This window comes from Cryptotermes secundus, unplaced genomic scaffold (assembly GCF_002891405.2).
Source record: "Cryptotermes secundus unplaced genomic scaffold, Csec_1.0 scaffold99, whole genome shotgun sequence".
In the NCBI taxonomy this organism is placed as follows: Eukaryota; Metazoa; Arthropoda; class Insecta; order Blattodea; family Kalotermitidae; genus Cryptotermes; species Cryptotermes secundus.
The window spans coordinates 166,401-192,981 of NW_019725842.1; the positions used below are offsets into that span (position 1 = coordinate 166,401).

The window sequence follows — 26,581 nt, forward strand, 5'->3', positions numbered from 1 at the left end:
CTGGTGAAGCAGTTCCGACCATCTTGCACTGTAACGTGGTGGCAACCACGTGAAGCAGCGAAAATGACAGCGCCTACAAGCGAATTAGTCTTAAAACTGTTTTCTGCGCCTAATGTCCACAGGAGAGAAAGAGAATTTCTTGGTAGCATTTGGCAATTATGTCGCACCAGAAACGTGTATCGCAGAACACAAATGTTTTAGCAAGTCAGCCAGTTGTAGCGGGCTCTAAAGAGTAACCGAATTCAGCCATGACACTTGTACTGCACAGGTTACCACATAACCATGCTCGAAGGTAAAAAGTGGACTGTCCCTGTGTGTAGGTATCAGGCCATGAAGTCATGTAAAATGGAACTACATTCACAGGTGATGTTAAGTCTTCGAAGGATGTGTCCAAGTCTTGTTAAGGATGCTGTGTTCTCAATGGGACGATATGCGCCTTGAGAATCATCTTGAGGCTCAATTAATAAAGCCTACCTTTCAATGAGCAGATGTCTCGACATACAATTCGTGTCATTAATGTTTATTCCGGAAATTTACGTTGAACTCCAGCAACAAAGTACAATTTAGCCTACGGACTAGCGTGCTGAGCTTGTGAACACAAGATCATAGCATCGAATCGCACTCGAGTCAATGTCCCGCCTTCTGTAGCAGCAAAAGGTTCAGTACCGTGTTCACAAGAGCACACACAACAAATAATATAGAACCAACCAGAGACGGGTCTAGTAACCTGTCCCACATGCAGTAATTATTATGCTGTAAGAAAACGGCATTAAAGAGGTGTCTGGCATACTATAGCATGCCACTGCGAAAATCGGAAAAGCCACGCACCTGCCATGACTAGGATGAGGAGCAGTAGCAGAAGGCGCAGCAGCCGGGACTCGGGGAGATTCGAGGGGAATCCCCAGTCCATTACACCCCCGGGACTTCCCCCAGCAGCGTCCGCCTCATGGCAATTCGGGCATCCCCTGAAACAAAGAGACATTGCACGATATTTAAAATGGTTTTAATTACATAGATATGACAGTGAACGATGAATTTGAAAGGATGTGGAAGGAAGCGTTGTGGCCTGTTTTACGTGTTATTGCGGCAATTACCTGAACTGAGGAAAACTATGGAAATATGCACAAGATATCTTTCAGCTCGGGATTGAACTCAGGCACTTCGAATATGACTCCACTGCAACGTGAGGTTACGAGATGCTGAAAATCTCAACATAAAGCATCATCTTTTCAGCTCTTCGCCGTACTTTTGATACAACTATAGGTATCAACGCGAGAAAAGCGACACCGAATAATTTATGAGGTAATGCAGTCAAAACAAAAGAAGTACATATTCTTCTGTACAGACAAGATTGCTGGGTTTCGGGAAATGTGACTGTCAAATCGACCCTTGAAATCAATGAAATGGAAATAATTCCGGTTCTTGTTGAAAACATTCGTTATAAAGGAAATAAAGAGTACGTGGTTAGAAGGACACGAGGCAATCTCCGCTACGATCTCAGTCCTTGTTTCTTATAAGGGAAGGTGAATAAATAAATTCCACTCATTTTTAATGGGGCGCCCTCTCATGCATGCGTGGTCGAGTCACACGGCGATCCAATGTAATGATGTAAGCTGTGGATCGTGGAGCGACTGCATAATGGATCAGCAGCCCCTGTTACGTACGATGTACGATCCTCCGGCCTTTGTTCCAGCTTTTTGTCCTCCTCTGGTGAAATAAATAAGAAAACGTCCAAGGCAGCAGCAGCATCTTACAGACCTTGTGCGCATATATAAGGCGGTGGGACAGATCTCAATTGGAGATTTCTTTTCAGCACCACAACTTGGCTGTGTGCAGCAAGAACAAGGCATGGACAGACTTACACTGCCGCAGCTATACCAAGGTGTGGCTACAGAAATGTAGTACTGCATTATGTCTTTGTACATCTGAGCTGCTTCTTAGTCTCCGTGACAGAGAATGCCATACCGATAAGACAGAGCACCGAAGAATGCAGCCCGCATTCTTATATTCCATATAACGCTGGGAGCTACGAAGGCGCGTGTGCTGGAGCAGGCACTTCAAACTGTGATACATACATTGGTTCACGTGTTAATTAATCATGCTGTGTCAGCTACTGAAAGTTACAGTAGCGTCAGATGATGTATGATGGTTTACAAACCAACAACTTAGGTGATCCCTAGCGTATTCCGAGGCATCGTTTTGCCATTTGTGAGGAAAACAACAAAAACCGTTCATGGTTTTAGTTTTCCTGACGGGATTCGAAAAGAACATCCCCCAAATTAGAGCAGTAAACAAGTCGAAGTTGTTCTCACAGTGAAGCCTGACCCCTTCACACATTTCTTTCTCTTCGATACTTATGCTCAGCCCCCCACCCTTCAAAGGAAAACGCAACTCTTCCAAACAGAATCTATAGTGTGAAGGTCATTCTCTGCTCTTTCCCCCTTCCCTGTAGGCGGCCCACAGACGACGTACCTATTCAACCTATTGAACTTCTTGGAATCACTGAGAGAGAACGGGTACAATGGCGGAGCAGGGAGTACCCTCCAGTCACAAGGACGAATGTGAAATAAGCGAGATAGTGTCCCTGATCAGACAGGGCTGCTCCACACTATATCATATCTTGACGCACAATTCACTGGATGGCTTCACAGTTTAATTACGCTACGTCACTGATGTTGGTTCTCTTTCCGAGAAGGCAACTACGTTTTGCCTGGGACGTCCCTGCTTAGTTTCATCTCGGTCCGATATAGACCCTGTTTTACATTAAACAAAAATCGGAACTCCGTTTGAATTTTTAAATGGTGCAACCTATGGTTATTTCAGTCTAAGGCCGCGCCATAGCTCAAGCGGTTAGTCGCTGGCTTCCCATAGCGGCGGCCAGGGTTCGATCCCGGGTCTGGTCAAGTGGGATTTGTGTTGGACAAAGTGGCGCTGGGGAAAGTTTTCTCCGAGTACTTCGGTTTCCCCTGCCAGTCTTCATTCCACACAACCTGTATCAGCTACAGTGGACGGTGGTTAAAAATCTTACATACGATCACTGAATACTATGCAGTCTATCTGAAATAAATAAACACTGAGGCCAATGAAGTACCTAAAAGGCACTTCGAGACGTCTTCTAGAAACGAGACACCTGTGCCTTCCAACTGCATGGCTGCAAATGACTGAAATATTTCAATACGCGTTAGCGAAATGAAGTTGTAAAACTGAACCATTTTATCAGAGAACGTTATAATCGTTTCATTCTTGTGTAACATTGCGTTTCTAGGGTTGGCAATGCCTTGCATAGTATATGCCTGACTCACGTCAAGGACGGTGATGAAAGATAACGGACTTAGTTGTTACCGTGTTGTGTGGTATTCGAAGCGTTCATACAGACTGAAAATGACTAGGTCCTTCCTCAGCAACGGAAGCACTGACCAGACCAAATGGACCAGACGGGAGGCAACAAGACTTTCTCTTTTTCGTTTTTTTTTCAGTAAGGTGTTTTGCCCCCTTAAATTTCAGATGGAGACTTTACAAAGAGTTTCACCTCTTGAGCCTGGGGTTCTGCTTAATTCGTTAATAAACTGCCCCCTTCCCCCCAAATGCTGCCGTCTTGCAAACAGATAAAGAAGCAAGGAACATGACAAACGCAAACCCTGAAATTGAGAGGTTATGTTAAGGTGGGCCTAAAGAAATGTGTGGGGGATGTGAAATGGACTCGTCTGACTTAGGACATGATAGTTCGGGGGAACGTAACTCTTCCATCCTCAGATCCGAAGAGTAAGTCAAGCATGACACCAGGAGGAAGTGGGCGGCAATCACGGGTTGAGGCAGTGTGTTCCTCCGAAATGTCTGTGAACTTCAACCGGACTACAAGGCGTTACATCACAGAATATAGTATTCTACAGGTATTTAGACGTCTGTAAGTCCTACAAAAACGTCCTGATCCACGCCCTGTAGCTGCGGAATCTAGACACGCATTCCGAAGGTTCCAGGTTCGAATCTCGATGAAGTAATCCGCTATTGTGCCCTTCGTTTCTCTTAGATTCCCACCGTCTCTCCTCGCGTATCACAAAATAGACGACCTTCCCCTTCCTATTGCTCTCCTACTCGCCATTCGCGGCATCTTTCCATCTCGTTCCATCCTGAAACCCCTCTTTGTTCTGGTTTTAAATTCCGTGAATACTTCCAGTGACGAAAATCATTTCGCATTAAGAAATGTTGCGGTGAGCAACGTTCATTTACATCACCAGCTTCAGTGTGCGGCCTCCTATCGGGCGGTCTCGATTCACGTAAACGGATGTCCCTGATGAATAAAACCATGAATTGGGGACATTCCCTCGCCTTCCGGATTGTCATGTTTGTCGGGAATCTGACACTGACGAATTTGCTCGCATACGGCAGTCTCGTGACCATCTAATCGAAGGTATCTTCAAGAATCAACTCATGTGCCATTCTAATCCCTTCGTTGCACTTTTGTCATGTACTATTTCACACTTTCTCCAGCTGCTGAAATTCCTGAATGTGTAAAGCATGACGTGTTTTCAAAATTCAGTACTAGCCTGCATTTTCCACAAATTTTGTAGGATTTTCCATTCTCCCCCATCCCAGTTACATTCCTATACCGCCGCAAACTTCTGGACTTCACAATCCTCCCTCGTCGGTTTGTCTTCCAAGTAACCCTTTTCCCTGTAATATACAACCAAAATTTCTGTGTTCGTTTGTGGCACATCTCGTCCTAGTTTATAACACGAGGCGCCAAGTAGGTCTATAGGCATGTATGTAACATTCTGCTCGTTTATCGTCCTCCGTAGGTTCAACTATTTCCCTCAAAAATTTGTAATTCAGCCCGTGATTTCGCTGACAGTATTCATAAGGTCCATTCAGTTCTCAGAAACTACGGTTATTATCTGAGTTCTGCGTAGAGGCATGAGCCCGCTAAACTACTACACCTCAACTCCACACACACATGAGCGGAAGCGCCAGACGTAAACCTAGATGGGAGGATAATACTGAGTGAGGACAACTCATCTGATGGAGATCAGTGGCGGGTTCTTGTGAACACGGTAAGCAACTTATGGCTTTTCAAGGGAGACGCAGCTTCATGGAGTCAGTTTGCTGACGTAGTATTGTCAGGTATCTACATCAGGTTCGTAAATCAGGTTGCCCCCCCCTGCAAGTGGTGACATGAAATTACAATGATAAATACAGATAGTTAACCAGAATGCCGCTCGCACGACTCTACATGTCAAGTTCAGCGCAGAGTGGCAAATACCAAGGCTGCTGTGTCTGCTAGATTCGCATACAAATCAATTTCAATAGTACGTGAAGTTTAGGTATAAGAAAAGAAATTCCAGCATGGTTCAGATTTGTAACACGAAACCTGTTTGTTAGAACTAAAAAATAGAAGATAGGGGTTTGAACGTGACACAATTCACTCGGCTCGCTTCATTTTTTATACCCTGCCTGTTGTTGCAGCATCGTCTCAAATTTAATCCAATTTAATACTGTAGAAGAAATTCGATAAAAGGGTTTTGGATGAGGGCACGGAAGAACCTGTTCTGCGTGACGCCTAGAATAGTTGTCTGGAAGACAATGAAGCATGAACGGCAACTGCGGCCTATCTCGCGAAAGAAATGTGTCGCACAGAACTCGTTTTACAGTGAACCCCTCCGACAGCCGCAGTACTCAAAAGGAGGAGCAAAAATACCGGCTTACCTGGAAGGCTTGACAATATTTCTTCTGGCTACAGACAGGCTCATCCTGCTTCATCCCAATGTAACATTTAAAAGGACTGAAAAACAATCATGTTTATATTCTGGTCTGATGAAAACTGTTATCTTCAAGTTGAAATCATAAGTGTCGGGTGTCGGTGGGGCAATTGCAGACGCGCGCTGTCGTAATGGATAGGCTGTATTTTTGGCATTCAGTACCTTCTCCTGAATATATACTGTAAAATTTCAGTGCGATTACTCACCGAGAGGTCCACATTCCTATCACATTGCCGTAAAGACCTTGTTTCCACTAATGGTATGGGAATGTCAACACTGGCATACAACTAACGATGATACTGATGACGAGCCCTTACAAAATATGTCAGTACAGTGGTAACAATCTTCGTCCCCATTCAATATGTCACTACAGTGGTAACAATCTTCGTCCCCATTCAATATGTCAGTACAGTGGTAACAATCTTCGTCCCCATTCAACAGTTACAATCCCAACAGTAGGCCGGCTATCTGTCTTTTCAAGCCATGTCGCAACAGAATGTAAACAGGCCACGACTGCTTCCTCCTACACCCCTCCAGATTCATCACTCATCGACGCTACGTAGCAACAGCAGTACTAACTGCACCAGAGTCCTTGCGAGGCTTAGTCACTCGGGTGGCCAACACGTTCCCTTCCCTTTTGCTCCTTGGTTTCTTTAACGCTCGTCAACTGTATCAGCGTTGAAGGGATGTTTTCACAGGTCGAATCAGCAGGGGGACGGACAAATGCGGTTGTGGCATATCTGAAGCCACTCGCATGGCACCGGCTAGGAAAGCCTGTTGGGCGCAGATGGCAGACTGCCTCCCATCTGCACTGCTGGCTTCAGACCCGAAACTACTTCTTCGCTTCTCAGTTTATTTAACAACGCTCTCAACTACACTGCTATTACACGAGCATGGCGGCGTGCCGGCAGGCAATTGGTGTAAATCGGTTTAGTCATCTTACTCCCAGTCTGGACATCGGGCAAGATGGACTCCGGCACACCGTAACACTGCCAGAAGAGCTGGATTTCGTATAAAAATTCGAACCGGAATTATTTTCGTTCACCACGATGTTCGGTCTGTCACATGATATTAACGTCATGTTATGTTGACGGTAGTATGGTGAGGCGGTGGTAACCCGAAGAATCTCTGCAGGAAACTGCGATGGCGATTTGTGATTGAGCAGACTGTGGAGTAGGATCAGGGTAAAGTTTTTCAGTCTCCCAGTTTCAGAAAATTTGACCCAGGGGTGCATAAATATTCTTTTGTATAACAAGCTTTTCTTAGTATTACCGAAAACACAAGAGAACTGAATCATGTTCGTGTATATGTTTCCCCCTTAATTACCTCTACAATAAGTGACGAAGAATTAACATAAAACTGATATCAGATGCATGTTGTTACTTAGAGGCACTCACTTTTGAAACATGGCGGTTGTGCGAAATAGAGGTGACAGCGACACAAACGCCATTTAATGTGAATTCCAGAAATATTTATATTGATAATGATCCTCGAAAGAGATACAAAGAGATACGGCACATCTTCGTAAACGCCAGCCTACAGCAACCTGACAACAGCATGCAATGTACGTTTAGCTTTCAGTCTGATGCCCCTACCTAATCAACAACTGGAGACAAGCATGTAGAACTTTGTATACCGCTAGAGCATGACACTATCAACAATTCTGGATGAAACACTTCTATTAGAACTTCACACAGGCACGGTTACGACGCAAAATTTCCGAGGTTCATTCACTCAATCATCAGTAATCTGTCAAGACGACAGGTCCACAGTCTCTTCCAAAACAGTTCCTCCATTTAATGCGATCTAGAGCTTTCTCCTTCAAATGAAAATATCCTCTTCTGTCCCCAAGGTCATCCAGCATCTTCTTACGTCTTCTTGTCACTTCTATCCGCCCCTCTATCTTTCCTTCGATAACTTCTTTTAGAAGGCAGTTTCTGCGTAAAACATGACCAATCCAATTAGCCTTCCGTTTTCTTATTTCGTGTAGGATATTCCTCTGCTCACTGACTCTAATTAACACTTCTTCATTTCTCACATAATCGGTCCAACTGATCTTCTCCATCCTTCTCCAACACCACATTTCGAAACTTTCCAGATGTTTCTGATCTACTGCCCTAAGTGTCCATGTTTCAGCCCCATACAGAGCTATGCTCCAAATGTAGCATTTCACTAGTTTCTTTCTCAAATTTAAGTCCAATTTGCTGGTAAAAAGATTCTTCTTCTTGCTAAATGCAGCTTTTGCCATGGCAATCCTAGATTTAATTTCACACGTACACCTTCCATCATCTGTTAACAAGTTACCCAAATATTTAAAACATTTCACATTCTCCAGTTGTTTTTGGTCTATCTTTATTGTGACTGGGGTTGGTTGTCTCGAAATTTTAATTACTTTTGTTTTTTCCACATTCATTTCCATGCCATAGCACCTTCCAATTTCGATTAGTCTATCGATCATGCCCTGTAGCACAGTTTCTTCCTTAGCCATTAACACAAGGTCATCTGCATATTTCAGTTTGAATAATTTGCCCTCCTAATTTGAAGTCTCCAAGCCCATCCAGAGCTTCTTTGGTAAGGCATTCGCTGTACAAGTTGAACAAAATTGGTGATAAACAGCATCCTTGTCGAACTCCTCTTCCAGTCTTCAAACTTCTTGTCTCCCTTCTGTCCAGTCGCACTCTAACTTTCTGATCCATGTACAATTTGCTGATCAATTTTCTTTCACGCCAATCGATACCTGTTTCCTTTAGGATCTCCATTAATTTGGTCCAATTTACACGGTCAAATGCCTTCTGCCAGTCTATAAAGCAAGCAGACAGTTTCGTTCTGCTATAATTCTTATAGTCGCAAATATAACATCGTGAGAGTAAATTCTAGAGAAACTTGTGCACATAAATGGGTCACTTAACTAATTGAGAAGAACTTATAAGTACTTATGGTAGGTTTCTGTGGTATAGCTCAGTCGGTATAGCGACTAGCGACCGAGGGGTCGGAGTTCGAGTCCCTGGAAGGTCAAGAATTTTCTCTTCTCCAAGTCGTCCAGACTGGCTCTGGGGCCCACCCAGCCTCCTATCGAATGGATACCAGGGGTTCTTTCCCTGGGGGTAAAATAACAGGTGCGTGAAGCTGACCACTCACCTCCAACTACTGCCGAGGTCAAGCAAATGAGATCTATACATCTACTCCCTATATGACCTGATGGCGTAGTGCTTAATTACTTAAGCGCAGGGACTTCACCTTCTTTACCTTCAATTTCGAACATCCAGCTAAATTGACATTAAGCAACAGGAATAACCGATAAATATATGCATTACCGAAAGCGAGAAGGACGCCCGAAACTGCACTGACGAAATCCGACGTATTCTATAAATGACGAACGAACCAGAAGGCCCAAACCTTGACGCCGACAATGACGAGGAATAACCAAGTCCGCTGAACCCTACATTTTGCCCACATTTCCATGGAAAGGCAATAAACCTTCCTAACTGCAATTTAACGGCAAGGGTGCTTCCTGCGGACCGTTCTAATACTGCAGTCGCTCCTTCACTTACCCCCACTTATTTTTTATTGCTAGTGGGGTGGGAACAAGTCCCTTGTATTGCGGCCACTTCTAGCCTATTGTACCAGCCCCAGATGATAGGTGAGGGTGATTGTGGAGCAATTGGTGGAATGAAGATTGGAAGGGGAAACCGAAGTACTCGGAGAAAACCTGCCCCAGCGCCACTTCGTCCACCACAAATCCCACTTGACCAGACCCAAGATCGAACCCGGGCCGCCGCGATGGGAAGCCGGCGACTAACCGCTTAAGCTATGACGCAGCCTTACCCCCACTTAACACGAGACCATACAACTTTTGCAGTTGAAACGGCGACATTAAGCAGAAACCAAACCAGCCATTCTGCCGGAAACGGAAACCCGGACCGCGCATTTCCAGCAGTCAACTTACACTGTAACCTCTCAGATACAAGGGTCTATGAATAGCAAAATCTGCACTGCGGTAGTCACTCCGCTTTCTTTCTTTCTTTATTTCTTTCTTTCTTTTTTTTTTGGGGGGGGGTAAGACTTGGTACGAGGGCCACTAATTGGCCTATTAATACTAGCACGGAGCATAGATAATGAATGTGAAGCAGTCAGTGGACTGAGAACTGAAATGGGAAACCGAAGTACTCGGACAAAACCTGGCCCAGTGTCACTTTGTCCACCACAAATCCTACATGTCCTGACCTGGGCTGGAACCCGGGTCGCCGAGGTGGGAATCCGGTGACTAACCGCCTGAGCTATGGCACGGCCCTAGCCACTTCGCTTACTGGCCACACGAAGCTCTGTAGATAAAAGTTTCGCTTAAGACTGTCCCTGTCTTCTCTCCTACGGTAATGTGTTTGGCGTATCAGCACTAAAATTCAACATGACCAGAGGGCTCTCGCATTGCCAGACGGTGTTATATTTGAAAACAGACATGCTGGTGCCCGCCAGGGCGGTCGTTACCGCGATGCGCTGACAAATCTCGTATTCACAGGCCCGCTCATTTGGGTTCCGTCGGCGACGTGTTATAATACTTACTACAGCCCGACTAACCGATCTGAAACTCCAAAACTTCACACTCCACTACCACCCCTGCTTTTGGGGAGACTCTCTTCCCGCTAAGCGACTCTCCTGTCACTACCGTCGCGGAACAGTTCACGCTCTTGTCCAACTAAACCTGACTGACAAATAAGGAACACAAGCATTGAATTAGTAACATGTTGAACAAAGTTTTTTTTTCACAGCGGGAAAACTAACGGCATTCTTAATGTGAGACCATTTGGAGACCATAATTTTCAAAGGACACGGTGCGTACAGAAGATAGGAGTACACAGTATAACCATCCAATGTGAGCACAATTTGCCAACGCAGCCTACCCCAATAACTCTTCCCCTTACTGGAAAATGGTGCAGACGGCTACCGTGCCGTATTATATTCATGTCATTTTTAGGTACTTCAGCTGTATGAACCGTTCGGGCTGACCGTGACAAGGCCTATGCCGTGCGCGTAAGTGGGTGGGCAGGGAACGGTTATCGTTAGGTTTCTGTGCCCTTCCTCAGTTCTTCCAGGCACCCGTAGGGAGGGTAACTAACTCCACAGAGCTGAGCCCTTCTTGAGAAGCCGCCAGTTGTGCAGCTACTCAAGAACTTCCCAGTATTTTATGGAACCCGAAGGTTCATTACCGTGTTCACAAGAGCCCTCCACTGGTTCCTATCCTGATTCAGATCACTCCAGTCTATATCACCCAATCCTATTTCCCTAATATCCATTTTAATATTATCCACCTACCTATGTTTTGATCTTCCTAGTGGTTTCTTTCTGACTTTCCAATAAATATCCTATATGGATTCATCTTCTCCCCATTCGTGCTACATGCCCTACCCATCTCATTCTCCTGATCAATATTCAATACTAAGCGACAGACCTCATCAACTGTAAGCGGCATTCTGAGAATCCTTCTAGATGTCACTTGAAACCGCAGGCTAGAGGAGTGGGTAAATATTTTTTTATCTTGGCGAATGGAGCTATTTCCAATAATAACCCACTTCTTTCTACACCATGCTGTACCCAACTGCGACAAACAGAAATATCAACAAAATTCCATTCCACCTTTCTTTCACAATAAAGGCAATGCTGGATCTGCATCCCTAATTATAATCCTATTACCGCTACCGTTTAAAGAAACTCATGCTTTAACGGCTACAGGTTTATGATACTCGCAAGAAAAATTCTATACCTCAAAAACTTTAATGTCACGTGTTTCTGTGACTTGTACACGGGGTTTGGATTGGTGAATACATTTATTGGATACTCCCATGTTGTAACTACAAATAATTTTACCACTAAAGATTACTGTAAATATAACACATAAAGAAAGCCTTCAATGTATGTTTGCTTAGTCGTCACTTGATAACACTTCAGCTATTGAATGCCTGCAATAGTGACGAATCCACTACCTTTTATAAATGCCGGAAAACCTGATAAGAGATCACCGCCTCCTTAAAGGGTTCCAGTACTGCTGTTCATGTCTGCGTTTTGCCTAATACGCCTGTAATACTATGGTAACCAAACCCGTTATACAGCAACGGACGTCTATTCTCGACAGCGTAAGGCTCGGGAACGTGTTTAGCCAACCACTGCCCGCCTAATTACTCTCACTACCTGAACACAAATGTAAAACCGACCCTATGCTTAATTAAGCACTAAGCTACGACGAATGGGAGGAACTGCAGTATACCTACTTAACATTCTCAACCCCGGAACTCGATGAAATTGAGTGGTCAAGTTCATGCCCGAGCCTCTTAACTCCGGGGGAAGAATTCCCGAAAAACAGCTGGCAAGATGCTGTGTGGGCCTCAGCGCCGGAGAAAAGAATATCCTATTCCACATACACACACACACACACACACACGGTAAAGGTAAATCTGTCCCTGTACTTAACGAATTAAGCACTATGCTACCAAGGCGTATGGGGGAGTGGGTGTATAGATCCACATTTCTTTACTTCGGTACTAGCTGGAGGTGAGCGGTCGGCTTCACGTCCCGGCCACTTTAACCCCGGGAAAAGAGCCCCCGGTACCCACTGAATAGAAGGTTGGGTGGACCCCAGAGCCGGTCTGGACGACGTGAAAAGAAAAATCTTGACCCTACCTGGACTCGAACTCCAACCCCTCCGCCGTCCAGCCCGTAGCCAGTCGCTATACCGACTACGCTACCCCGACCCCTCCACACACACACACACACACACACACACACAAATCGTATCCGGGCTGATTACAGGCAACTGGATATTCTGGAGAATGGCTAGTTTCTGCGTCACAGGCGAGCTTCACTTTCTAATACAAAGTTGTTTGTACAGTTCATGCATTTCCATAAAAATCTCCATCTGTTAGCCTTTCTTTCCATGAAGGGAAAATAGCAGGCATATGAGATCATCCATTCATCCTGTGCGTGTCCTCTTTAAACGTGAGCCAGCTAATTTTCACGAAATCTGGTTATGGAAGTTATTTCACTGGAGGGCCTCGTAATAATTAATTTCCTACAGAGGTGATTAACAACATGGCGGATGCACCCAACTAGCAAACTGCGAGTGGCGCTAGCGACAATTAACAAAGGTTCAGTTCTTATTTATTTACGTGCTAGTCTAACAGCCCAAAGGCCAACTACACTGAGCACAACTAAAGAAAAAACACAAAATGAAGAAACAAGGAAATTTATATCTGAATAATAATTCCATTAACACATTTTATCATGGAGCGGACTGAAAAGTAAAATATATACACCTGACAATGAATACAATTAATAATTTAATGAGATGAAATGCCATAACAAACAAAGAATTCAGATTTTAAATAAGTAATATTCGGTCCAATTCTTTATTTATTTACGTGCTTACAAAACAGCGTAAAGGCCCAATGTAAAGTAAGCATGACCAAAGATGAAATCAAACACACACAATCGAAACAAACCAAAGCATGGCAGGTCGAACAATAATAAAAATTCAGTCAATGGCACTATCCATTATGCGACGAGAAAAACACTTATATAATAATAATAATATGTAACATACCTTACACGTATTTACAACTGGAAACAATAAACACCTGATGACCATAATTCGTCGTATGATCCTATGCACGAGTCCAACTTGGGCTTAACTGAATTTAGTTCTTTGATTATGATATTAACAGCACATCTTTCTATACAGCAAGAAAGTAAAAACTGATAACGACCTACATACAAGTATGGTTTAAGTGTGTTCCACCAATCCCTGGACTACAGACGTCCAACTGGAGTGCGATAATTTTAACGGTACTGGAGGGCAGCGGTAACGAAGTACCTGGAAGAGGGGCTCCGTGGTTTGTACGCTGAGTTCGGCTGTTGCTCTAACGACCTTGCTGAAGGCGAAGAATGGTGCAAGTTAAGCACTGAGAGGGGACCACATTCTCCTTTCTTTCATAAAACAAAAACAAAAAAGAGGCGCGTAATTGTAATGACCAGCCGGAATGTCATGGAATGAATCAGAGTTCATCATGTCCTTAGCTGTCTTCCTGCTTCCTCTTTAGGCTGCAATGGGCTACAACAGCCCGACAAGATGCAGACTGAGTCTCAGCAAACCGATGGCAGAATGTAATTCCGTTCTACGTTTATTTCTCAATTTCAACTTTATTCAGTCTTGTAGAGTCTAAATTTGGCTTATGCTTGAGGAAATAAATGAGCTCACTCATTAACACTCCTCTAATTAACGCTGAATGGCTATCATACCCTATAAGCAGGTGCGTCACAAGTAACAAAATTGTGTTTTAACGTGTTCAGTGTGTGTTGAAAAAAACATATCAGATTCAACGCAGCAAGGAACATTAACATACTAGGTAGAAACACGCCAATGAGATCTATATGAATAGTTATGTGTATGGGGGTACGCGTGACGAAAATAACGGGTTCTAGTTCGGATGATTAGGATTTATTGGCACTTCGGTTACAATCTCTCTTAATTACAATTAATACAGAGCTATCGCTCTGCACGAGTAACTGTACTACTGAATTTCGCGCCAAACGTCCAGATGACATCGTATCAAAATCACATGCTACTCATAGAGTCCTCCGCTAACAACACGGACTTGCTAATATGATTTTTAAAGACAAAATTTTATTTCACGCTTGTAGAGCTTCATGGGAGAGTTTATAACGAGCCGGGCTATATACACTAGGAACAAAATACTGGGCAAAGTTTATCACACAGCATATTACTGCATAGTCTACCTACAGAGGTCACAAACAAAGCCCATTCGTTATGTAAAACTGGCGCAATGGTACTAGCTACCTATCTACAGAGAAAAAGAAGAAGCAATTTACTATGCCTTCAGCTGGACAGCTAAGTCGGTATTGCATTTAGATTATGACATGCACGACTGAGAAAACGAGGTCCGATTTCCGTTCGCCATTGTGTCCAAACCGTTCTAAACACATCCACACTCATGTGCAGTGGGTACTGGGACCTCTATCTGCGGAGGTAAAGCGGCCAAGGTTGTATCTAACCACTACTTCCATCTAGTCCCGAATGCTAAGAAGAACTGGAGCTCTACTTCCACTCCCCTATACGTCATTCCTAGTGCTGTACTTAATTAAGCGGAAATTATCTTTACTTTTTCAACTATCATGAATACACTTCACAGTCGGCCTGCACAGTATCTACTGCATGAAAAGTGTACAACGAACCAATACGTTAACCCCTTCAAGAAACTACTTCACGAATTTTGATTTAGTACTGGAGAATCTACACTGAGAACTGTGGGGCGAACTTAATTAACTGAACTACAGTTTTAAGCACAAATATGAAGTTATTGACGTTCTTCAAAACAACTCGACAACTCGTCATGCGGAAGACTGTTATGTAACACACAATTCTCATCAGCATCTGCAGCTCCATGCAACGCTTTCTCTCTGCGACAAATATTTAAGGAAATACAACCAGAAATATACAGTGCAATGTTACATCTGCAGTGTGATAATCTGCGCCAGAGGTATTTCTCATATACAAAAAATACTGCAACTGCAGTACATGAACATCAAGGCCAATCAGGTATGCAGGTGTTATTCGCAACGAACACATGTGAAGAATACGTGAACTACCAGCTGCAATCCGGTTTTCTCTCTGCGCTGTACGAGTATAACTTAACTACGTTACGATTCTAACCAGTGAATACACACACGAGCAGCCTATTAAATGACCTGGTGGTACAACATCATACAAATTGCACTGTTTTGTTAACTTTATACTAACAGCGAGAAGGAAGCCTAACAATGGCTGTTATCAATGTTTCAAGTGGATCTGTCACTTTGATTAGAAATCTGAATGCGCAGGCCGTATAATCCTGTTATCAGTGTTTAAAATGTGATAGCCATTTGCCAAGCTCTCTTACGGATGTAAGACCATGCTGCCAAACAAACTTTGGACAACTATTTACTCGGATTTATCATAAACGGAACTTATGAGACGCTTTATTTATTTATTTAGTTATTGAACTACCGATATGGATCCATACCAGTGTAACGTGTCATGTTATATAATTGAACTACCGATATGGATCCATACCAGTGTAACGTGTCATGTTATATAATTGAACTACCGATATGGATCCATACCAGTGTAACGTGTCATGTTATATAATTGAACTACCGATATGGATCCATACCAGTGTAACGTGTCATGTTATATAATAACAGAAAATCTGCCTCAAGTTGGTATTACAATTAAAATAGGAGATACAAAACAAGATAAATTATAAAAATGAAATATATACCATGTGTCAGGATATGGCAGATGATATATCGAGCTTACCGGTACCAGATTTCTTACAAAAACGGCTCACGATACAAACTACCGGTAGCGTACATGACATAAATCCCATTAGATCTGGAGACTTGGTCGATCGGCTGGAATAAAAGGAAGCTACGTTAGGAGTGGTAAAAGAGATAAGTTAATTAAACATTTCTGTCCATTATTAAATTATACGTAATGAAATTCAGTGGAAAATGACTAATATCTCTGTATACTTGTGGTTAACTGTCAGCGATGCAAATTACACGGTATAACTTCTTTTCCCCCATGGCTCTTGCAGTCCATTCCGGGCCCAGGCCTCCTTTAGATTTCCGTAAGCATTTTTCACAGACGGCCGGACACAGCCCGTCACAAGGCCGCTGCCTAAACACAGGACAACACAGACAGTAAACGCATACACACACCAAACATCCATGCCCTGAGCGGGATTCGAACCCACGATCCCTGCGTTCGAGTGTGTGAAGACAGTTCATGCCTTAGTCCGCGCGCCTACATACGGTGTAACTTCAGTCTAATGTAATTACGTTAATCAGTGGTGCCAACAATAGCCCTGTGCATGAAGTAAAAGGACACGGCCTATAGAGAATGAAAAATCACAAAATGGCGCGTTCGGATTCTTGTACTTAACCTGAGTACACCTGTGCGAGACTTGAAGTAAAGTAGCAAGAAACAAAGGAGCCAAACAGGAACTAGTAAATTGTGTATGAAGAGCAATGTCAAGCCTGTAATATAAATGGCATTGATCGCGCACCTGTGGAATGTGTCCACAAAGATCTGTCCTCTTGCCAACGTCTGGGAAGCGGAAGTGAAGCTTAGAGCTATTTTTTGCTACTTGGACAATAAATTCCAATGACATAGGTTTAACCTAACTATAGAGGGAGGAAATTCCTTTGATCCTCTGTACGTTTCTCCAAACGAAAGTGATGCAGACACAGACTTTTAATCCACTGCATAACCGGGAGGCTACGTCCGTCTGCTTGCAAACACGTGTCTATCTGTCCTTAACACCTGTGGATTGATATTGGAGGCTAACACTGAAGTATGCCCGGAGACTTTGATTTTGGTCGGTAGGACTCCTTTGACAGGGGATCAGCCCGTCGCAAGGCCGCTACCTACCCACCATTCCAGTGTTTGAGCGGGCGGAGACATAAAGCCCTAGTAGATGGAGGTAAACTCGAGATCGCACAAGTGGAGAATTGGGACATGTTACTCAGTGACGTGACTGGGCTGCAGGCTGGACGACCGGGTTTCAGCGTAAGACGTATTTCAGCTACAGCGGGTAAAAATTTTCACATTCCATTTATTATGCTAAAAGGCTTCGTTCTGAGTGAGTTCTTTTACCCTTGCCACTACGTCCGGATTGGCCTTTGGATTCACCAAGACGTTCATGGCTGTAAAGATACAGGATCGTGAGGCGGACGATCGACCATTGCGGAGATAAGGAATTACTGGTGCATTTTACACATCTTCCTGGCATTATTAGGCACGGGGGCAAACTCCTCCGCGTTTTCACTCACACTGAATCTAGGACCGCCTATGTCGATGGGATTTTCCCGAATTCTGAAAACCGTAATAGGTGAACGTTATGGTTATCTTTTTCAACTGGGCGTTCGTTGTTAAAATTGACCATCTAGTAAGGGGTCCAGCAGAAGTTGTGCTGGGGGGGAAACTATAGCCGCAGTTGACGCATTGAGAGGGGGGTCACGAGTTCATCTCCCCTCCCGGAGTGGAATGTCAGTTTCAACATGGAAGTAATTAATTGTTGAGAAACGTTAGGAAGGAAAACTTTGCGATTTTCTGGCATTTCTGTCACCTCCTAGTGTCGAGTCAAGATTGGTGGAGGTATACTGCTACTTCCCCATACTTCTTTATGGCGTGGTGCTTAATTAAATAAGCACAAGGACAACTGCACCTTTCAGTAGGTGAATTAAGATGAAAGCGGAATGACGTCGAGGCGCCCACATTTTCTAGACAGACGGCGATGAGGTTGTCAGCCTTACGCGCCGGCCGGTCGCTCTTAACCCCAGGAAGATTCCTGGTACTCAGTTCTGTTAGAGGCTGAGTCGACCCCAGGGCCATACTGCGGCTGGAAGGATTAGGTCCAATGAAAAATCCAGTGACCTTATCGGGAACGAACCCGCGACCTTCTGGCTTGTAGCACATTGCCTGACCCAACAATGCTACCGCGTGCCCCAGACAATGGATATACTCAATATAACAAGTAGTAACACGTTTTAATACCAATTTCATTGTTAAATGTTGTGTTGACGCTGACAAAGTACCTTGATTTCCATGATTTTAAAATGGGTTTTTTATCACGGCAATGTATTCAGAGAACAATCCAGCGACAGCTTCTCTACAATGGGGGGGTAAGTTACAGCGTTGCTCTTGTGTTGGGTTAAGAAAGCAAAACTGTTTCCATTGGGGATTCCCAAGAAAATGTGTGCAATACGCAGTGCACGGTATACGCCTGTAAAAATAAACTGTAAATTTGACCATGATGCGACAAGTTGAAGATACTACTGACCTACTTAATGAATTCAGAAACAAAGCAGAAGAGTTTCGAATCTTCTTGGCATGGGAGTAATGAGTAATGACACAGCGATATCTTCGATATAACTCACCATGCCAGGCGTTTGAGGTGGTCGAAGAACCGGCTAGTCTTAAGATTTCGTGGAACAACAGATTTTATTTTTGAGTATGTGTGAAACTGTGAAGGAACTTGATCTTCCCAGGACAGAGGGTAGCAACAAATGGAGCTCGAAGTGTGATTGGAAAGGAAACGTGATTCGTGGGTGGAACTGGGAAAAAGATTGGCCATCAGTATCTCGAAGTTTGCATGGCAGTTTGAAGTTTGAACATCCTTTGAAGGTTGTGATGTAGGTTGTGAACTTCATTCGACCTCATGGACTTAGCCACCGCCAGTTTCAACTTAATTTTTTTAATTAAAGCCGAATATTGGACGTGTACCACATGGGTGACAGCATAACTGAATATTCATCTTGAAGACCTGTCCCCACAAAAGCTGTCCGACGTGAGCTTCACAAATCCACAGTAGAGTTACAATTGATAAACCTCTGGTTACCGAAAGTAATGCTCAGATGCGCAAACGATGGTGTGAGGACCATAAAACCTGGACATCAGACAACTGGAAACGCACGCGTGATACAGTCTGATGAGTCGTCCTTCACGCTGTTCCCTACATCAGGAAGAGTTTACGTTTCGTGAAGACCCAAAGAAGCCTACAATCCGGAATGCCTGGCTCGAACGGTGAAACACGGTGGAGGTTCTGTGATGGTTTGGGTAGCAAAATCGTGGTACAGTATTCTGTTGGCCTCATAATTATCCTTGATGGCCGAATTACCGCAAGGAAGTACGTGGACAGGCTGGGTATTCAAGTGCATCCCATGATCCAGACGTTATTTCCAAACAACGATGCAGTTTACAAAGACGACAGTGCCCCCATTCACATAACTGAAACTGTTCAGTCATGGTTTCTAGAGCATTAAGGTGAACGAAGTTCCCAACATCTTCCCTGGCCAGCAGTGCCACCAGATTTGAACATCACTGAAACACTTTGGTCAGTTTTGGAGACTAGGATGACAGGTTCCCACCTCCAACACCTCTAAAGCAACTTGAAGATGGTCTGCAAGAACTTGTACGAGCCCATTCCAAGGAGGATCGCGGTTGTATTGAGGGCGAAAGCTTCCAACACCATGTTAATAAAGAAATGTGTACAGTATTTTGTCAAACCCCTCTATGTTTTGAATTCTCAGGCCCACGTAAAGGTTCACAATGCCTGGTCTAGATGGACGTTCTGTTGGGACTCATTTTTGTACGGACGGGCAAAAGGCGCTTCCTACACTGCTTAGGGGTGCGTTCTGTATTGAAATGAGCGGAACTTACCACGGCAGTATTCGCCTCTCTTTCACTTAATACAGCAGCCTTTCTGTAAAATAAAACTGGTTTTCGGAGGGATCAGTCATGTTGTTGATAAAACGTGGTTACACATGTGCTACATCCCACCACCTGTTTCGAATATAAAAGGCTACACAGCTTAAGGGGAGAGCCGTTTTTAATTGTCTGGCGAAGACTGGTGACACGCCGTCTGACCTGCTCTGATAACCACTGGAGCAGTGCCAGCCAATCAGTAGGCTGATGTCGTTTTAAAAATATCGTACGTTACTCCTATTGGGTGCTTAGGAGTTCGCCATAATGGCTATAACAGTCATGATTATGTATTTTATGTTCGTGTGATGCAAGCGTAATATCGCAGAACCAGCTGTTTTCTTGAATTTGAATTAGCCATTTCATGTGGAGGCTTACGTACAGTTGTGTGGGTATGACTTGATACAGTTCTTGCTCTATGGAACGCTGCCAAGCGTGTAATGAACAAGTAGATTAGCGACATGCGGCCTTACACTTGTTTATTTTCAAAACTTAACCTGAATCTTTCGTTTGTCGCCAAGTATCACTTGTGAAAACATAAAATTGATAAAAGAATTTAGACTGTGAATACATTTTTCTTCCACGTCAGCTAGCAGTTTTGTATTTCGTGACACCGCCGCAATCTTGTTATCTTAGCTTAATTACCGCAATAACAGCCAACGTATTTTCAAAACATTTGTCATAGAACAACATTTAATAGGGTGTTCATAAAATAGGTTATGCGCTTCCCGCGTCTATCTATTTTTTTTTTTTTTAGTTTCTTAGGGTTAGGTGGGACTGTGTGCACTTGGTACGTTGGCCACTATTTGGCCTATTGCACTAGCCCCGAATGATAGATGGATGTGGAGCAGACGGTGGAATGACAGTTGGCAGGGGAAACCGAAGTACTCGAAGAAAACCTGTCTCAGTGCCACTTTGTCCTGCCACAAATCCCACATGACATGACCTGGACTCGAACCCTGGTCGCCGCGGTGGGAAGCTTGCGACTAACCGCCTGAGCTGTGGCACGGTCCTAACGAACTAGCTAATTAACTAACTACTTAGCCAAGTAACTCCTTGCGAAGCCAACAGTAACTCAGCTACTCAAGGAATTCTGAACATTTGATAGAACCCGAAGATTCATTACCGTGTTCACAACAGCCAGCCAAGTACTAAATGCAGTCTATAACCCACAATCGCATTCCTCTATATCCATTTTAATATTGTCCTCCTAAGTATAGGTTTCCTGACGGTCTCTACTTCTGGGTTTCCCACCAAAAACCAGTATACATTTCTTCTCTTGCCCAAATCTACCTGCCTCATTTTCCGTGACTTGATTATTCTAACTATATTTGGAGAGGAACATGAAGCTCGTTATGCAGTTTTCTCCAACTTCCTGTTGCATCATCCTTCATGGGTCCAAATATTCTCATCAGCAGTTTTTCTCACACAACTTCTTCCCCTATTGTTACAGACCAAGTTTCGTACCCATACAAAACTGCAGGAAAAAATATAGCTGTGTATATTTTAATATTTACGTTTTTACTCAGCATACGTGAGGACTAAAGGTTCTGAACTATGTGGTAGCAAGCGTTACCATTATTGGATTTGTTCTTAATTTCCCCACATATCAAATTTTGATTCGGTACTGTAGTTCCAAAATATTTGTACTTTCCCATATTTTCAGAGAATCTGCTAGCTACCTTTATGTCATGATTTAGGCCTTCGATTTTTGTGACGAGACAGCAACATATACTTAGTTTCCTCTGTGTTTACTTCTAGACCCACTTCCTTACTAGTGTCTGTTAGAGCTTCTGTCTTTATCTTTATGGTATCTATGTTACCCCGCAATAAATTATCATCAGCATAGACGAGAAGCTGATTTGATCCATTCAGTTTCATTCCTATGTGGTTTTCTTGGAACTTCCAAATGGCGTATTCTAAACCAAAGTTGAGTGGCACTGCCGAAAAAGCATCGCCTTGTTTCAGCCCATTTTGAATAGGAAACTTATAAGAGACTACACCGACTATGAGTTTCATCTAAACATATTTTAATAACCCACATTTTTGCATCCTCTTGTGTATCCTGAATTAAAGGTAGGTTTTCAGAGCCGTCAACACAACTGTTGATTATAAAACTAGTGATCTCTGTAGATCAAACGCGCAGTGAGACATAAGTTAACCGAATATCAGACTTTCCAGTATCGGTCTCTTATATGTTCTGTTGACGGCTCTCAAAATATACCTTTAATTCATTTTGATAAGTCATGGATATACCAGACTCAGTGAGAATATATTTTTAAAGTAATTGCTTAAAAATTGGCATAGCAGAACCAGTAACAGGGCCTTACTTGTAAAATTGTTAGTTAGTCCAGTATATCGGGGAGGACATAGACACGCCTGAAAATGTATCTCTCTGTCCGAAACCCCAAACTTCAACGAGTGGAGTAGAGTTAAGTTTGTCCATAATTTATTCTAACCGTCTTACAGTGCATACATTTATTCACCTTACTCTTCTCTCTTGCACTACATGTTTCAGCACAAAAATGCCATCTTCAGGTGCTTTTCGATGTACGTCAAACTACTTCATTGCATGCCCTGTTGTCTTTATACTAAAATATATACTCGTCATATATATTGATAAATTTGAAATATTAAAAATATTAAAACTGTTCAGGATTTGTCATCCTTATGTCGTATCTCAATATCTCAAAATAATATTTTTAATATTTAAAATTTATCAATATATATGACGAATATATATTTTAGTATAAAGACAACAGGGCATGCAATGAAGTAGTTTGACGTACATCGAAAAGCACCTGAAGATGGCACTTTTGTGCTGAAACATGTAGTGCAAGAGAGAAGAGTAAGGTGAATAAATGTATGCACTGTAAGACGGTTAGAATAAATCATGGACATAAATCAGTGCAACAGGACGCTAAAATATAACAGAGTTAAGTTTTGTAATGCACAGGCCCACGTGGCTCGTGGCCGTATGTACTTAGGGCAGTGGTTCTCGAACTTTGTGAGATCGCGGCCCGGTAAATTCTTTCTTTATTAAACGAGCACCTGTTAATTGCAATAATTTGTCACATTACATAATTTTGCGGTGAAAACAACTAACCTGTTAAGCATTCATTACTCAAATTATTACACTAGGCTCAAATATTGTGATGTCTATGGTAAACGAATTTTAGAGAACCCTGTTCTGTTTATGGGGAGGTTAGAAGGTGGAAACCATGGAGGCTTACTCCGCATTTGGTATTCGTCGTGTGATGCATTATACTTTGACATTCAGCGGCTGAAGCACAGCATTTGCTTGTCTCAGCTGCGAGTTTGTCAGTTTGGGTAGCAGGTTCAGAATATGGAAAGAACTGGCTAGTTGGGGGGGGTCACTATTGTACTTGTCTTTTGCATGCCTGTTTCGTTGTTGACGTAGTACTCTGCCCCACGAGCCCATAGGATTACAATTCACTCCTTGACCTCTTTCATCTCCAGGAAATTAGCCTGTGTATTAACTTTCATGTGTCATCTGCTACTTCAGAACACATCATGTGTGAAGACAGGATACACTTATCACCGAGTTGGTAACGAGCACTTGCACTGAAGAGGCCTATTCCGCGACCTTCCGTCCAAACTTAACGGTAGAGCCCAATGGACAGCTGCTGGGATGTTGCCTGTAGGAACAGAGTCCTTCAGACGCTCAGCTGGTGAAATTCCCCATCTCTTATTGAACCTGAGGGTTTATTACGGGGTTCACATAGCTGGTCGCTGAAATCTGTAGTCCACATCCTCATACTGTTTTTAAGACGCACTTTAATATTATTGGTTCATACAGACCCGTTGCTAGGCAACGACCGAGAAATAAGCAACTATAAAACGGGCGTTACTAGGCAGCGGCCCGTAAACAATAGAAGAACGGTATTTTCTGTGCGATCCGTACCGAGATGTTATAAGCAAAACAAGTTGTAGTTAGAGAACCGCTGGGGTTCAGTTGTTGTGAGCTGTTGCTATGAGAAGCTCGTAACTGAGGCCGGTGAGTTATGGAACCCATAGGAAGGGGGACGTCCGCCGTTGGAAGCCGCTACCAAGCAAAGACTGTAACAAACGTAAGTCCTAGTGTGCCCTGTAGTGAGTCTTGAAGTGTACTAAGGAGTTGTGTAAGTGTGCAATAAATCAGATTACCAATTTAAACTGCGTTTATAGTCACTAAAGCACGTGACATCTTTATTTCTTCGCCAGTGTTTTCCAGGTATTCGCATGAAGTTTTTCAACAGGTTCCGTGTGAATTTCTCTATTGCCCCTATGCGTGATACATGTTCCACCCTTCCCATCTTCCATTTTATTATCATATTTGGTGAAGAGTAAATTTGTGAAGCTCCTCATCCCTCTTGGGTCCAGATGTTCTCCTCGACACTTTGTTCTGAAGTAGCGTCTGTGTTCTTCCCATATTACTGAATTTCAGTGCATGGAGCTTAATCACGGCTCCCATTCGTCCATGTGTTGCCTTAAAAACCCGAATTGTGGTAAAACTAAGATTTACGTGTCGAACATAGGTTTCACCAAACGGTAAAACAACGTTTCCTTACTTAAAAAATCAATTACAAGAGTAACTAGCGAAATGTATATCCTTCTCCCAATTTTGCCTATATATTCACTTTTTTCAATAGTAAAACGTATTTGTTACTTCAACCGTCTTCTCGTTTTCGGGTTTTTACCAGCACTGTCTGGTAAAAACCTATGTTCTACGCGTTAATCCGAGGTTTTACCAAAATTCGGGCTTCTGCGACATACTTATCTGGGCGACCACTGGCAGATGATTTTGAGGATAGGAGTTTGCAACTGTAGACACAACATTAAAGCGCCCGCCTTATTCTTCGCATATCTCTCTCTCTCTCTCCTATTTCTGCCACTCTGGACTACAGGGCATCCGTGAAACACTTTGTTTCACTTCAGTTTCTTAATCCAAAAACAGTCGGTTGGACTCCTTTGGATGGGGGATCAGCCCGTCGGAAGGCCGATACCAACAACACAAACAGAATAAATGCAAGAAAAACATCCACGCCTTGAATGGGATTCGAACCCATGATCCCAATGTTCGAGCGGGAGAAGACAGTTCATGCCTTAGAGCGCTCGGCCACTGATTCCGGCAATACTTCGCCTAGCCTCCTGTACTTAATCTCCCACGTTTTCGATTGAAGAACAGTTGTGCGTGAAGTATGATCTGTTATTAACTTGAGACCTGATTCGCTAAACGCATCTTCCATTGACCTGGTGGATAAAACTTGGGTATATAATGGTAACTGCAATTCTTACTTCGTAATGCAGTGAAATCACATTGTTATGGCGCGCGTTTTGTCCAGTATTCTAACTCGTTCTGGTATGATGCTGCATACAAATGACGAAGTCTTCTCAAGTGAAATGAAAAAAAAAATCATACTTTTAAGACATGCGGACCGCACTAACATATTACCCGGCGGGAACACAAAGTCCAGACATTCGAGACTGCCCGAATTTCAATGACGTCTCAAACAACTTCTGAATAGAAGTCAGGACAGCAGAAAGCAGAAATCCCCCTCCACCCTTCAACCAACACTTGAATAAGTTTTTGGCTTGCCAGTAAAGCCCATAAATAAGTTTGAATGTCAATTTAAAAGTTCTGCTCCGAGCAAGGGAATATACGTTGCTACGCCCAACTCCATAAATGGGGTCGTTAAATCTTAGGATCTGTCAGTTCAAAATCACAGCGCCTGAAGGAATGTAATTGTACGTTCGCACCAACTGGAGTATCTGTATTTGTTATCTGTGTAACAGTAGTTCCCGTTGTCGCGGCGTCTGATTACTGACCTCACCATAATTGTATTCAGGCAGCTGCTTGCGTTGGAACACTTTGTTAGTGACAGGGTACTGGCAGGATGACTGGTGTTCGATTCCGGGCAGGAGCAGGGATTTTTATCAGCGCTACGTTATACAAGCGATTGTGTCTGACCCTCCCAGCCTTCCGTGCAGTAGATTCAGCGGGCTTCTTCCCCACGAGTACAGATTACCTCCACCTAATAATGCCAACGCAACGTCTGGAGTGAGTGGAGCTTCATCGCCCTTCCTCTTATATGCATTAATCATGAGAGTAATTTTAACTATATATGAGACGGGATATTTCAGTAAAGCAAGAATTGTTTTCGTTACCTGTGCAAGGATTTTTTCTTCTTTAGCACTTGCTGACGGCACCGGCAATCCTGACTGAGGTTTTCGTAGTTTTCCTCAACCTCCCCAGGAAATTTTCGGTATAGTACCTTCATTAGACCATACACGTCATCCATCATTCAGCCATCACCCTAACATTCTACGCTACATAACCTTGCTACTGACAGCGCTGTGACATAACTCACAGAATATAATAACTGTCTGAGTTCTGTCTTCTGGCATACAATGCCGTATAGCCCGTTGAAAGTCACCCTACGTTTCAGTGGAACTTGTCGCCTCCATCGCTGTGCTTGCCTCTTTTTTTTTTTTTTTTTTTTTTTTTTTTTTTTTT

The 26,581-nt window shown here is 43.3% G+C and overlaps 1 protein-coding gene across 3 annotated transcripts in view; it reads right to left on the bottom strand.

Annotated features, from left to right (window-relative positions):
* Window positions 1–26,581, bottom strand: part of LOC111863626 (RGM domain family member B) — a 173,345-nt gene that overhangs the window by 33,349 nt on the left and 113,415 nt on the right. For all 3 annotated transcript variants that reach the window (XM_023850118.2, XM_023850117.2, XM_023850119.2), the window contains exon 2: window positions 829–965. In XM_023850118.2, coding sequence (XP_023705886.1) covers window positions 829–965 — 137 coding nt within the window. The remainder of the gene's footprint in view (window positions 1–828; window positions 966–26,581) is intronic.